General features: G+C 42.3%; 1 protein-coding gene across 1 annotated transcript in view; it reads right to left on the bottom strand.

Moving 5' to 3' along the window:
* The window catches only part of SLC1A3 (solute carrier family 1 member 3), a 130,622-nt gene that overhangs the window by 74,574 nt on the left and 41,694 nt on the right, over positions 1 to 14,354 (bottom strand). The window contains exon 3 of the mRNA XM_040338438.1: positions 8,930 to 9,067. Coding sequence (XP_040194372.1) covers positions 8,930 to 9,067 — 138 coding nt within the window. The remainder of the gene's footprint in view (positions 1 to 8,929; positions 9,068 to 14,354) is intronic.

Genomic DNA, 14,354 nt, shown 5'->3' with positions numbered 1-14,354 from the left:
AATCCATACCAGGCCTCTAAAGTGGTTGTAAAGTCAGAAGGTTTTTTTATCTTAATGCATTCTATGCATTAAGAAAAAAAGCCTTTTGTGTGCTTCAGCCCCCTTAATACTTACCTGAGCCCCAACTCTCTCCAGCGATTGTCCACAAGTGCCTCAGCCTTCCAGGACTCTCCTCCTGAGCGGGGGTGGGGCCCGAACAGGGGCTCTGTGTCTGAATGGAAACAGGGAGCTGTGACTCTGCTCTGGTGCCCCCATGGCAATCTGCTTTCTGTGGGGGCACTCAACAGGAGGGAGGTGCATGAAGAGCCGGAGAGGGACCCACAAAAAAAAGGAGGATCTAGCTGCCGTGTGCAAAACCACAGGACAGGACAGGTAAGTGTAATATGTTTTTTTTTTTTTAGAGAGAAAAAAACAAGACTTTACAACCCCTTTAAGTTTGGAATGGATTTTAAGGGGAACCCTATGCCAGAATTAAACGGCATGAGCCCCCACATTAGATCTGGTATGGATTTTGAGTGGAACTCGAGCCAAAAAAATGGCATGGGGGTCCCCCCAAAATTCATACCAAACAGACACTTAAGGGTTTGGTATGGATTTCGGGGGGGAACCCACACCGTTGTTTTTTTTTGTTTTGTTTTTTGGTGTTTGCCTTAAAATCTGCACCAGACCCAAAGTTTTTTTTTTTTAATGCCGACATACTTTTGTTTACATTCAGTTGTCAATGGGGAATTCTGATAGTCATCGGGAGTCATTGGTTGTTAAGCATGCGGACAATCCGATCGTGTGTACAGGGCTTAACCCTAGCCCTTTACCCTATCATCTAACCCTAGATCTTAACCCCATCCTTAACCCCTAATCCCAACCCTAACATGTGACACAAAGGTTCCTGCACTACATTGATGCAACTTTGATGCTACTTGAGTGTCAGAGAGTGTAAAGTCACATCAACGTTGCACTGCATGAACAGAACTGTCATACTTTCCTATTAGCCCCCAAAAAATTCAAAATTAATCAAATAATGCAAGACTTGCATTTTTGGTTCAGTTCCATTGAAGCCTATTACATTCAAAATGCAATCTGCTGCGGGAAAAAAGGCCCTGACCCTTTCCAAAAAAACACATTGGTTCAAAATGCACAGATGTGAACTAGATCCATAGAAAACCATGTTAAACGGACTATAGTGTGTTTATGCAAAACGCACTAAAAAAAACATATAGTAGGTGTGATCCAAGGGAAATACAGTGGAACCTCGGATTACGAGCATAATCCGTTCCAGGAGAATGCTCGTAATCCAAAGTACACGCATATCAAAGCAAGTTTTCCCATTGAAGTCAACGGAAACAAAAACAATTTGTTCCGCATTGACTTCTATGGCATCTAATACCGCATGCGGCCAGGGGCGGGGGGCGCCGGAGAACCTTGGAAACAGCCAAAATGTCCAGAGGATAGCTCGCCTGACCTTGGCAAACCTCAGAAAGGCTCAGGAACATAGTATTTCAAAGTCTTTCTGAACATTTCTGAATGGCGCCGTTCGGCTCCGGCGCCCCCCCCCACCTCAGGCCAAACGTGGTACTGCACACCGCTTTGGCTTGAATCCTGCTTGTTTTGCGAGAGAACACTCAAATTAGGATTTTTAAAAATACAGTGCTCGCATTGTGAAACGCTCGTTAACCGCATTACTCGCAATCCGAGGTTCCACTGTACAGTACATCTGCATTGCCATTCACAAGAAGCAGAGCACAGGAGTTCAGAAAACCCCTGCAATGTTCTATCACCTCTTCTGGCATATACTAGGGCTGTCAGATTGCCAGTCTGGGCCAACCTGAGCTTTTTGATATCACAGGTCCGTCTGTGTCTTTATATAAGTGGCTAAGAGCTCACAGAATCAAATGCAATACAGTGCGGAAGGGAAATGATATGCAGGGATCAGAACAGGTGTTGAACAGGCTGATTGTAAAGGTGATCTTTGTATGAAACAATGAGCTGCTCTCCAGGAATGACAAAAACAGGTTCTCCTCTGCTCCTGGGCATTGTGAGATCCTTCGTACAGGAAGAGCGGCCATTGTGTGCAAGATAATGGGAACCCAGAACTTAGGCATATATGCATTGCCAGTGGCTTCACAGTAAGTCACGTAGGCAAATTTGACCAGGGAAAAGGTCCAGGGACTTTCAGTATGTAGGATTTATGTATTTACTAAAATCTTTTGCCTTTACCTTTACATGCATGGGCAAGGCTAGATTTAATGCTGAACTCCAGAAAAACAGCTAAAACCACAGATGAAATTCCTATGAAGCCACAGTTTTACCTGCCAAAGGATTTGTTTTTCTATCGATGCCGTTCTGAGATTTACACAGCTCTGCCACACAGCACGGCCCAATCTGGCAAGGGAGCAGACCTAATTTTTCTCTGCTCCAGTTCAGTAACCTTAGGCCTCGTACACACGATAGGATAGCCAGAGGACAACGGACTGAAGGACTGTTTTCATCGGTCAAAACCGATCGTGTGTGGGCCCCATAGGTTATTTAACCTTCTGTTAAAAAAATAGGAACTTGCTTTAAAATTTAACCGATGGACACCTAACCGATAGGTCAAAACCGTTAGTACTCCCAACCATCGGTTAAAGATCCACGCATGCTCAGACTAAATGAGGGGACGGGAGCGCTCGTTCTTGTAAAACTAGCATTCGTTTTGGAGATAGCACATTCATCACGCTGTAACAGACAGAAAAGCGCAAATCGTCTTTTACTAACACAAAATCAGCTAAAGCAGCCCCAAGGGTGGCGCCATTAAATTTGAACTTCCCCTTTATAGTGCCGTCGTACGTGGTTTACGCGTCCGCGTTCTTACACGATCGGTTAATTAACCGATGGTGTGTAGGCGCGACGGACCATTAGTCAGCTTCATCGGTTAACCTAAGACAACGGTCCTTCAGACCGTTTTCCTCTGGCTAACCTATCGTGTGTACGAGGACTTACAGGTCTTCTCCCCATCTCCGGCCTTTGAGACAACTGATTGGCTCCCTATGCTGCTTCTCCCTCTCCCAATATAAGCACTGCTGCACAGGGGACTTCAGGAGTATGGTGCCACTTCAAATTAGGGTACTTGCATTAAAAAAACAAAAAAATGTAAGCTCCATTTCTGCGTTTCTTTTGTGCCTGGAAGTTCAGCTATGCACCTATGAAGGTGCGACCGTGCGAATGCGGTTTTGTGTTATTTTATGCAATGTTGCCTTTAGGAAAAGCCCATTCATCCCACTGATCCCTCCTGTATTGAATTGTATTGTGACTGTACTGTCTTCCCTGATGTTGTAAAGCGTTGCGCAAACTGTTAATGCTATATAAATCCTGTATAATAATAATAATTTCAATAGGCTACTCTATGCATGAAAAATCCTGCAAATGCAGTGAATGACCTTTTTTTATTTTTTATTACACCACAACAAAAGCATGGTACTTTGTTAATGGAAGGAAAAAGAGTCTGCACATCTCTTTTTAATGACTTTTGCATTGGATACATAGGTTCTGTCTGCATGTCAGATATCAATGCGTTAATTTAATTTGTAAAATGTATAAAATATAGGCTTAACCACCCAATGAAACTAGGCAGTACAAAACCAGGTCTTCTGGTGAGGTCAGACTCTGAGCTGTGGAAAGGAACCAATGGAACTTGGCTGATTATTTTTAACAGTTATTTTATGCTTCAGCAACTGGAGTATAATGCAGTCAATAGCCCCTTTCCATGAGTGTAGCGAGAGGGAAGGAGGTCATGTCCGCCTAGTCTATTTTGTCCTACTGTGGCTTTCAGGATGGTAGTAAACTGTTCACACGGTCTAAATCACATGGCTTCTAGTAAGCCTGGGCAAAAAAGGCCAGGACAATGAGAAGCCTGAATGAGTCATTGCCAAGAATGGTCAAGGAACCTACTTATTCACACTGCTTTTGTTGAACTCATTTCACCCAATGACGTGTATTGTGTGCTATTTGGGGTTTCGGTCAAGACAGTGTGGATGGTTGAGACACGGTTTATGTAAAAATAACTCATCAAATCTACTGGCTGAGGTGTGGGTTAATTTAAGGGACAAAACGTTATTCATCATTGAATCAAAGCTCAAGGCAATGCCTCGTACACACGAATGGAATTTCCGATGAAAAAAGGCAGATGGAATTTTCTCATCGGATATTCCGACCAGTGTGTATGCCCCATCGGACTTTTTCCGTCGGAAATTCCGACGGACTTAGAAAGAGAATATGAAAAAAAATTATATCGGAAGTTCCGTTCGTCTGTATGGAACTCTGATGGAGAAAAAAACACGTATTCTTAGAATCAAGTCGACGCATGCTCAAAAGCATTGAACTTCATTTTTCTCCTAGTGGCAGAACGCCTAAAGTTAAGCCACGAGTTCTCCTTAAGAAATGTAAATATTGCACACCTTCAAAAAGATATGAGACCCTTTACAGCAAGTTCAGCTTACCTCCTGGGCACATTAATTCAACAGGGAAAATCGCCACAATCGGGGCTTTACAATTTTATTTGCTAAAAGTTTTATCTTTATTTATCATTTTAATTACGCGAAAATACTTCAGACACAAACAGTTTGACAAAAATAGTACTTCATTAATATACAACATTTCAGATAAATTACAACTCTCTTTTTTTTAAGTAGAAGTTGAACCAAAGTGCAATTCAGGGCATCACTACATTAGTTATTGAGGCCCTACATTGTACCATGGGATAAGCTGACAGCAGTTCTCAAGCTTCAACTTTTCCCTACAGTGGTGAATTGTAATGCTGTAACTGCCCTACAAGAACAGAATGGGATGTTATTGGCATCGGTCTGCACCAGGCAGTGCCTACTCTGCAGTTTTAAGGTAAGTTGCAGAGGGCCTAAAAGAAATATGGGTGCACTTTATTATTCCTTTAATAGAATATAGAAGGCCACAAAATGTACTGTATCTGAAAAGTAAGGAGTCTGTATTGTCCATAGTCTAAAGCAACCGTTCTCAATCTTTTTAACCTGGAGAAACCTTTGAAACATGTTCTATTCTCAGGGAACCCCTGATAATAATTGATATATCTAAAGCTCACGGTACAATAGTGTGATGGTTAAAAGGGAAGAATGTTCCTTAATTTTGTCACTGGGAAGAATCCCCCCTTACGGATAGCTAAAAAGATCATTGGTGCCAGTGGTTACTTATTTGAGATGCAAAAATTGTTAGCCACTCAAGGAACCTCTAGCAACCCCTGGAGGAACCTTGGTGTTCCATGGAACCCTGGTTGAGAATAGCTGGTCTAGAGTGAGTGTTTTTTAGTTCATAAGGTATGCCTTAAGACTTAAATGTTGCTATCTATTTTAATGGACAACATTCTCTTATTGTGTTGTCCGAATACAATACAATACAAATAAAATACAGCGCTCAACACAATTCCTGCCTAAGATTACACACCACAAATACCTGCTATTACCATGATTTCAGGGCTCACTTCAAGGTTTGTACCTGCCTAGGTAATGTCTGCATACTAGGGCCAACTCCATTGTCTTTTTACGAGATCTCCATGACAGGTGCAATAGCCATACCTCCCAACATTTTGAGATGGGAATATAGGACACCTAACATATGTAGACATAGGACACGTCCCCTGACACACCACTTTAAAGGAGAATTAACCAAAAAAAGGGGGTAATTAAATCCACAAGGACTCTTTTTTTTACCACTACTATTCCTTTATATTGTCCTTTAAAATTGACACATGCATCAATATAGAATTTGGATGAAAGGTTCAGCACTGGGAAACTATTTTTGAAAGATAAAAAGTGCATTTTATATACAACTATATGGATCAGACCAAAATGAGGGACAAATGAGGGGGAAAGAGGGGCATTGCTCCAAATCAGGGACAGTCCCTCAAAATCAGGGACAGTTGTGAGCTTTACAATAGCTGAGACATAATTTTGTAGATGGCAGTCATCGACCTAAGTGAGATTTAAACCTGGGCATCCTACACAAACTTGCATCAGGCCAACAGTCCAATCCTTTTGGGAAATGGCAGAACTGACAGAGTGCCAGTTAAGGTTTGGTGCCACAGATCTTCAGTAAATTTTGCAAAAATGTGCTGTAAAGTAAATTTTTTTTTTATGTACTTTTTTCAGCTTCCTGATTTTATGTCTTCCTGTACTGGTAATGAGCAGTATTCAGTTTACAGGAGGATCTGCAAGTGTTGTGCGGGCAGGGTGACAACACTGCTGTAATTTCAGCAGCAGCATTGCCACCCCTATAAGGAAAAAGGGTGGCATTAAAACGATTAACAGGATTAACAGGTAAAAACCAGTAGAAGTAAAAGGAGGTAAACAATGAGCATTAGATAAATGTGCAGATAGAAAAATACCCAATTTATATGGGAAAATACTATATATTTTTTTATATATTTAAAAATATATACTATGAGGGGTCAAGAGGAGGTTATTAACTTTATTTAAATATTAATAAAGAATATGAACTTTAGGTATGTAAACTTTAGATATATGCAATTTCAACTTTAATATATATAATATATAGATGCAGCATCCTGGGGTTTAGTCAGGGAGCTCCTCACAAATTTACTTGCCAAGAGTAGTCATCTTGGTCGATTGGTAGAGATCTATTGATTTTTCCCTAAATTTGCCCTTGTTCCACTTTTCTCTTCTACCGCTAGGTGGTCGGGAACTTGGTGGTACTAGATATGAGAAGGCAACCCAAGGTCAGGTTATGGGTATATGGGGTATCTCAGCCAATGGGGTGCTGGGAGAACCTATATATTCAGGTGATCTGTGTTCTGTGCCACCTGGACGACTGTCTGAGTGGACGTGTGTCATACAGCCCAGGCTGCTAGGTCAGAGATTGGGCCTATCTCTGGGGCATTTGGCTGCCAGGCTGTGTGAGGGCCTATCCAGAAGTGAGTGGGCAGCACAGGGTTGTGACTGCGGCTTGCAGTCCGACCGAGAGTGACGGTTCTCTCGGCTGGAGAACCTGTCAGTGGTTGGGGTTAGAAGGGAAGCTGTCGCCACAAAGGGACCATTTTCTCGACGAATGGGCACGGTAGAGAAAATTCAGGTAATGATCAAGTCAGGGACCCAACCAGCAGAGGAGACGCTTGCAGAGCAGCCTTGTGAGTCAAACCAGGGACCTCACCGGTCAGCAGGGGTGAAGATTGAGAAGTATCTGGAGTGCCAAGCTAGGGACCCAGCAGGGAAGCATAGGGCGATGCTTGCGGGAGATACCACCACCATCACTGGAGGAGCTCAAGGGATTCAGAATCAGTGAATCAGAGGGTCTAGTGCGAGACCGGAGTTCATTGTTGAAGAACTACAAGAGGAAGTTGTAGTGGATCTGAAAGAACTGTTACGTTTGAGTTGGGAACTGTTAAAAAACTGTTGCCATAGGAGACAGCATTCCTGCATGTGCAGAAGTGGCACATTGCTGGGGCCTTTTCCTGTGTGACTATCCTCCTATTAAAGTCTCGGAGTTAATGGAATCTGTAACTACTTAAGGGTGCCCTGGCCCTAACCCTCTTTCCCCCCCAAAATACAAAAAAGGATTGTCAAAAGAAATAAAACCTCTTTTACATCCAAGAAGTGTCTGGTGCACAATGACTTTCACCCTCTTTGCACCCACTATGCCTCACAACCCACTACATATTAAAGGATGTCAGCTATCTTTGGCCTTGGAGGTTTTTATTAGACTGGAGAAGGCTGGAGACCCTGCTACTGTGTGCGTGTGTGTGTTTATATGTATGTATGTATGTATATGTGTATGTGTATATATATATATATATATATATATATATATATATATATATATATATATATATATATAATTGTGACAGGAAGTCAGGTAAATCTGTGGGTGTTGTCAGACGGGAGATACATTTCTGCCTTGTTTAGACAATACACCAATTATTATCAGGTGTCGGCTGCAGAAGTAGCCAGAAAGATTTAAGGGCGTTGGAAAACTTCAGCTGTTCAGAATGAGGCAATTAAGGCCTCTATAAGGAATCCAGAGGATTACTACTGATTGCTGCATCCTGAGGCTTTTTGAGTAAAGGAGAGCAGTGGGCAGAAATACTTCTAAAGAGGTGAGGTGCTATTGATTTTTCTGTGTGATAAAAATCAAAAACACTTTTGTTTTTTCGCTGTATGATCAGCAGTGTCTACCCAGCAGTAGGCTCTGCTAGACTCCATAGATAGGTTCCTGTGTGGTGAAGGTAGACGCCCCAAGTGGTCAGGGTTTATTTTATGTTTGATTTTGTTTATGCTGTTTGGATGCTTGCACTTGTTTCCAGCAAGATGGAAGAATAAACCAAAATCTTTGTTTTCAACCGTCTTCGACTGCCTTTCTGCATAGTTCCGTGTGTAGTGAACCCATCCAGAGGGTCACACACCCCCGCTACCGAGCTAGCCCCTTACAATATATATATATGCAATTTGTTACACAAAGAACCACAGAGATGGCATAAATGGCCGAGGTTGCCCTGTATAAGAACTTGGAGCTGCTTTATGTTCATATGACAGGCTTATCCAGTCCAGAGGTCTAATTAGGCCTCATTTACACTGCTACTGTCCAGTACAGAGATCTAATTAGGCTTCATTCACACTATCTGTCATATCTGCATTTATATGCTTTTGGAGGACATTTCTAAACAGAAATAAATGCAGGTAATGAATTTTCAATGATGCCATTCAGACTGAGATTTTAACTGCAGCTGGGTGCAGTTAGTTTAACTGCATTTAAAGAAAACAGAATAGCAACCAGTCATAACCCACCTTTTACTAGGCTGATTTCAACATGAATTCTGGTTCTGGTAGCTATGGGTTAATGAATAAAGCCTCTGGTCTTTGTGCTCTGCAAGCTTCTATCATCAATACACTGCAATGCCAAGATGTCTTCTCCTTACCTGTAACCAGACTGGACACAATGAGGGGCAGGACCAGCATCTGCAGCATTCTCATCAACAATTCTCCAGGGAAGGAGAAATACTTGATCTCCCTGAAGGTCATGTGATATGATCGGACAGAAAACCCCAAGATGATACCTGTAGGACAGAACAGAAACAATCACAATTAAGAAACCATTGATAACATATACACATCACAGTACTCTGAACCCAAAGACTATGTCTAAGAAGTATCAGCTTCACACTTTTTAGGATGTGTCAGTTGTCACCTGATTCAAATAATTTCTCGTCACTTTGTATATTCCAGCTGCTGCAAACATACAGTTTACAGTACAGTTACCAATCCAAAATTAACATTTTTATAAACAAGTGCATAAAAATAAATTGGACCTGTACTTTTTTTTTTTAAAGTGTAGCTGATTTTGTGGAATTTCATTCCCAATTTTCCTCTGCTGCAATAAACAGCCATTCACCAGGTCCCATCCAGGGCAGTCAGGTTGAGGTGGTGGGAGAATTCTTATTCCTGTGTAAGCACTGCCTTGGAGCATAAACAGGCCCCTTTTTTTGCCTCCAAGAAGGATAGTTAGGGAACACTAGAATAGAAAGTATCCTATAGTTGGGTCCAGGGTTTAAAGTGAAGCACACCAACAGTGCAAGAGATTTCATCTGTAATTTAGAAAATACACTATACAGTAGAAAATATGTACACCCATGAATTAAAGCAAGTGCAGCGCTACCCCCGGAGGAGCTGCTGGTTAGATTTGGGATCGGCGTATTTAAGTTACCTCTATGATGTGTCGGGGGGTGACGATGGTGATGAGAGCAGTAATAGAATGTCCAGACCGTTGGTTGACGTTTTCAATGCTTTATTTTCTCTGGTCAAACACGACCAACATGTCAACTTGAGGTAGACAGGATAGGTTGGTGAAGGAAGGATAACTTTGGATAAAGAAAGCAGCCCTGCCTTCTATAATTGTATTCGTCTCGTCGCCACTCCAGCCGGAGTGGGTAAAGTGCCCCTGGACAGACCTCTCTCACAGGCCTGGCAGCCAGAGCGCCACTTAGAACTTCTGGGAGGAACAAGTCTCTGCCACCGACTTGGCTCTAATTAAATTAGGATGTTAAGATGAGACCTCTGCCACAGGCCTAGTGCTTGAAAGTTTTGAATGGTAGAGCAAATCCTCCCAGTATGTCTTTTCGGGGTCACCGACTGACAGTCTGAATGCAACCTGTCAATGTCCGGTCACCGAGATCCCCGGTGGTTCGTTCAAGCCCTATTGGATCACCTGCCTCCGGGTTCTCCTCAGACCGATCCTCCACCGAACAGCACCCAGCTTGGGATCTTCTCAATAGGTATGGGAATCCAGTAAGTCACTGGGGTCCCCTGGCAGCATCAGTTGCTCCGGGCTATGAGAGCCCAGAGTCAGGAACTCCACGTAGCACGTGACCCCGGCCTGGTAGGCCATAGTGGTGGGGCCCGTGATGTGCGCACACCCTAAAGGTGGGTGCCGCACCTGGAACCAGGAACTTGCGAAGAACCCCGAACCACGGGCTCCACCACAGATATACCCCTCCCCAGCATGCCCAGCGAGGGAAAACTTCTCTAATTGGCTGCTGGGAAGAAGTGGCTCCGCCTGGACACCTCTGGCGCCACCTGCCGTCCAGAGATGAAACTGCATCCCTGGAGTACAGACTGACCCACAGGACAATCCAGAATTGGGGACAGCCAAATTTAACAAATCAATTAATGAGAGCAACATAACTCTCTCATTCCCCCACTAAATTTAATATAGCACCTGTACGAAAGTACACAGGCGCTACACAAGGTTATCTTATCCTATTTTAGTACCTCTGTCAATCATCTTGAAAAAGCAGGCCACCATGCTCTTGAAACATTGGTGTAACATTTTGCTGACATGGGACTTCAGTAAGTCCTGCTTCAGAATCCAGTTGTGTTGGTCTTTTCTTCATGCTGTCCTGTATAGTACCACAATAAAGCCATGCTCCCACCCTTCACCAGGGTTACCTATGGATGTCTGTGCAGTATGGTTTGATGAATTGCTATTTTGGTACCTGATCTCACAATTTTTTTTTTGTTTTTTGGCTGAATGAGAAAAAGTTCCCACAGACACACTCCAAAATCCTGTGGAAAGTAACGTTTTCCCAGGATAGTGGAGGCTGCTATAGACTCTTATGCCGCGTACACACGATAGGAAATTCTGACAAGAAAACCGTGGTTTTTTTTCCGACTGAATTTTGACTCAAACTTGTGTTGTATACACACAGTCACACAAAATTTCGACTGTCAAGAACACTGTGACGTAGAACACTACAACAAGCCGAGAAAAATGAAGTTCAATAATTCAATAATGTGTTTTTTGCACGTCAGAATTGCATACAGACAATCGGAATTTCCGACAAGAACTTTTCCCGTCGGAAAAATTGAGAACCAGCTCTAAAATTTTTGCTGTTGGAAATTCCGACAGAAAAAGTCAGATGGAGCATACACACGGTCGGAATTTCCTACCGAAAGCTCACATCGGACTTTTCTTGTCGGAAATTCCGACCGTGTGTACGCGGCATAAGCAAGAATGAGAGGGGAGCAACTCTAAATTATGGCCATGGTTCTAGAATGGGATGTCCAACAAGCTCATAGAGGTGTCCAAAAGATTTTGCCATATGGTGTAAATGCATGCATCTTGGTTTTGCCAAGTCATTATCATTGTACAGGTCATTTCCCTTTCTCATACTGTAGGGTTCTAATTGTGTCTAATTGTGTCACATCTTCCAACAGTTTAAGAAAGGTATTGCTTAACCACTTAAGGACCCCTTCACGCCTATATACGTCGGCAGAATGGCACGGCTGGGCACAATCACGTACCTGTACGTGATTCTTTAACCTCCTGGGCGGTGTTCCCGAGTCTGACTCGGGGTGAGATTTTTGGGCAAGGATCGGTAACCCCGAGTCAGACTCGGGCTCGCCTCGCTGGATGTACAGGGAGTTTTACTTACCTTGTCCCTGGATCCAGCGATGCCACCGCGCTGTGTGAGCGAGCAGGACCTCGCTCGATTCACACAGTGCCTCCGTGTGACGCCGATCGTCGTTCCCTGCGACGTTACGACGCACGGGGACGGAGAACGGCGCCAAATTCAAAAAAGTAAACAAACACTATACATACAGTATACTGTAATCTTATAGATTACAGTACTGTATGTAAAAAAAACACACCCCCTTGTCCCTAGTGGTCTGCCCAGTGCCCTACATGTCATTTTATATAATAAAAACCTTTCTTTCTCCCTGCAAACTGTAGATTGTCCATAGCAACCAAAAGTGTCCCTTTATGTCAAAAATAGTTTTAGATCAGCTAAAAAACAGCGATAATAAATTATAATCACTTGCAGAATTGTGCGATAGCGATTTGTGGGGAAATTCGTCATAAAAAAAAAAAAATAATGACAGCGACAATTCTGCAACTGAGCAAATTTCAGTGATTTTGATTTGATTACATTATTGAATAATTTTTATTATAATTATATTATTATTTGTTATAATTATTTATAATTATTTATTATATTATAATTTATAATTTTGTTTTTAAAAAAATGTCATACCCGGGATGCCTATTAGAAGCTTGTTTGGTCAGATTTAAGTGAGTTATTTCTAAAAATGACAGACCTACAATATAAAACGCCAAATTTCCTTGCAAATAATGGTACCGCTTTCAGCATGTTTTTTCTGAAAGAATCATACCGCCAGGGAGGTTAAGCCCAGCCGTGGGGTCGACGTGGGGTCGCAAGCTCCGTGACCTTGCCGGCGGGACCCGCGGACCCGATCGCTGCCGGTGTCCCGCAATCAGTCACCGGAGCTGAAGAACGGGGAGAGGTGTGTGTAAACGCACCTTCCCTGTTCTTCGTTGTGGCATTGTCATTGATCATCTGTTAGCTGATATAGGGAAAGATGATCAATGACGTCACACATCCAGCCCCGCCCCCTACAGTTAGAAACACATATGAGGTCACACTTAACCCCTACAGCGCCCCCTAGTGGTTAACTCCTAAACGGCAATTGTAATTTTCACAGTAAACAGTGCATTTTTATAGCACTTTTTGCTGTGAAAATGGCAATGGTCCCAAAAATGTGTCAAAAGTGTCCGATGTGTCCGCAATAATGTCGCAGTCACGAAAAAAATCGCTGATCGCCGCCATTAGTAGTAAAAAAAAAATTATTAATAAAAATGCAATAAAACTATCCCCTATTTTGTAAACGCTATAAATTTTGCGCAAACCAATCGATAAACGCTTATTGCAATTTTTTTTTTTTAAAACAGGTAGAAGAATACGTTTCAGCCTAAACTGAGGCAAAAAAAAGTATATATATATATTTTGGGGGATATTTATTATAGCAAAAAGTAAAAAATATTGCATTTTTTTCAAAATTGTCGCTCTATTTTTGTTTATAGGGCAAAAAATAAAAACCACAAAGGTGATCAAAAACCACCAAACGAAAGCTCTATTTGTGGGAAAAAAAGGACGCCAATTTTGTTTGGGAGCCACGTCACACGTCCGCGCAATTGTCAGTTAAAGCGACGCAGTGCCGAATCGCAAAAAGGGGCAAGGTCCTTAACCTGCATAATGGTCCGGGTCTTAAGTTGTTAAAGGCAGTGTGTTAAGCCTTAGTAGATGTAAACATAGAGAAGGGGCGCTTTGAGTGCACCCCAGATGCCTAGAGTGAAACTGAGAGCAAGTTTATTTACAGAATATCTCAGTCCCCTAGAAGGATTCCCAATACAGGGCCAGTCTTTTTGAAATGTTCAAAATCTGAGACTGGACCCACAGTTCCCAAACTACACTGACGTGTGTAACCTACCCATATACATTTATGCAACAGAGACCTCTGCTTTTCTAGTACTAATGAATCCAATGGGGTTTGTTGGCTTTATGTATTTACAGTGAAATCTTCATATTTAAATTTGTGTTGGTCACAAATTGAGTGGTTTGCCATTATTTGCAGTATATCATTTGACTTCATCCCTTAAATCACAGATCATATTCCAGGTGTAGTATTGCTTGTCTGAAGAAGGGCTATTGTACATGCAGAACTGCTTTGTTTACTTGGATTTTTTTTTAAAGAGGATTTACACTCAAGTGTTAAAGTTATTTAAGAGAAATACAAGGTTGCCAGTCTCAGCAATGGCAGGATCCTTGTTTTTCTTTGGAAAATTTTCCTTTAAACTTTATGTTAATATATCTCTGAAAATCAAGCAATTTCGCCAATATATTGATTACCCTTTTCTTTTTTTTTTAAGCGACCCATATGGAGGCATGCATCTCTGGCCCTCTTGTTAGTGTGGCAACTGCTCAACAACTGTTCCTCTTGGCTGCAGACTTCGCTTTGGGACTTTTGGTCTACGCACAAGGGGGATTT

This window comes from Rana temporaria, chromosome 1 (genome assembly GCF_905171775.1).
Source record: "Rana temporaria chromosome 1, aRanTem1.1, whole genome shotgun sequence".
NCBI lineage: Eukaryota > Metazoa > Chordata > Amphibia > Anura > Ranidae > Rana > Rana temporaria.
The sequence above is the reverse complement of the archived record's forward strand: the minus strand, read 5'-3'. Positions and strand labels throughout refer to the sequence as shown.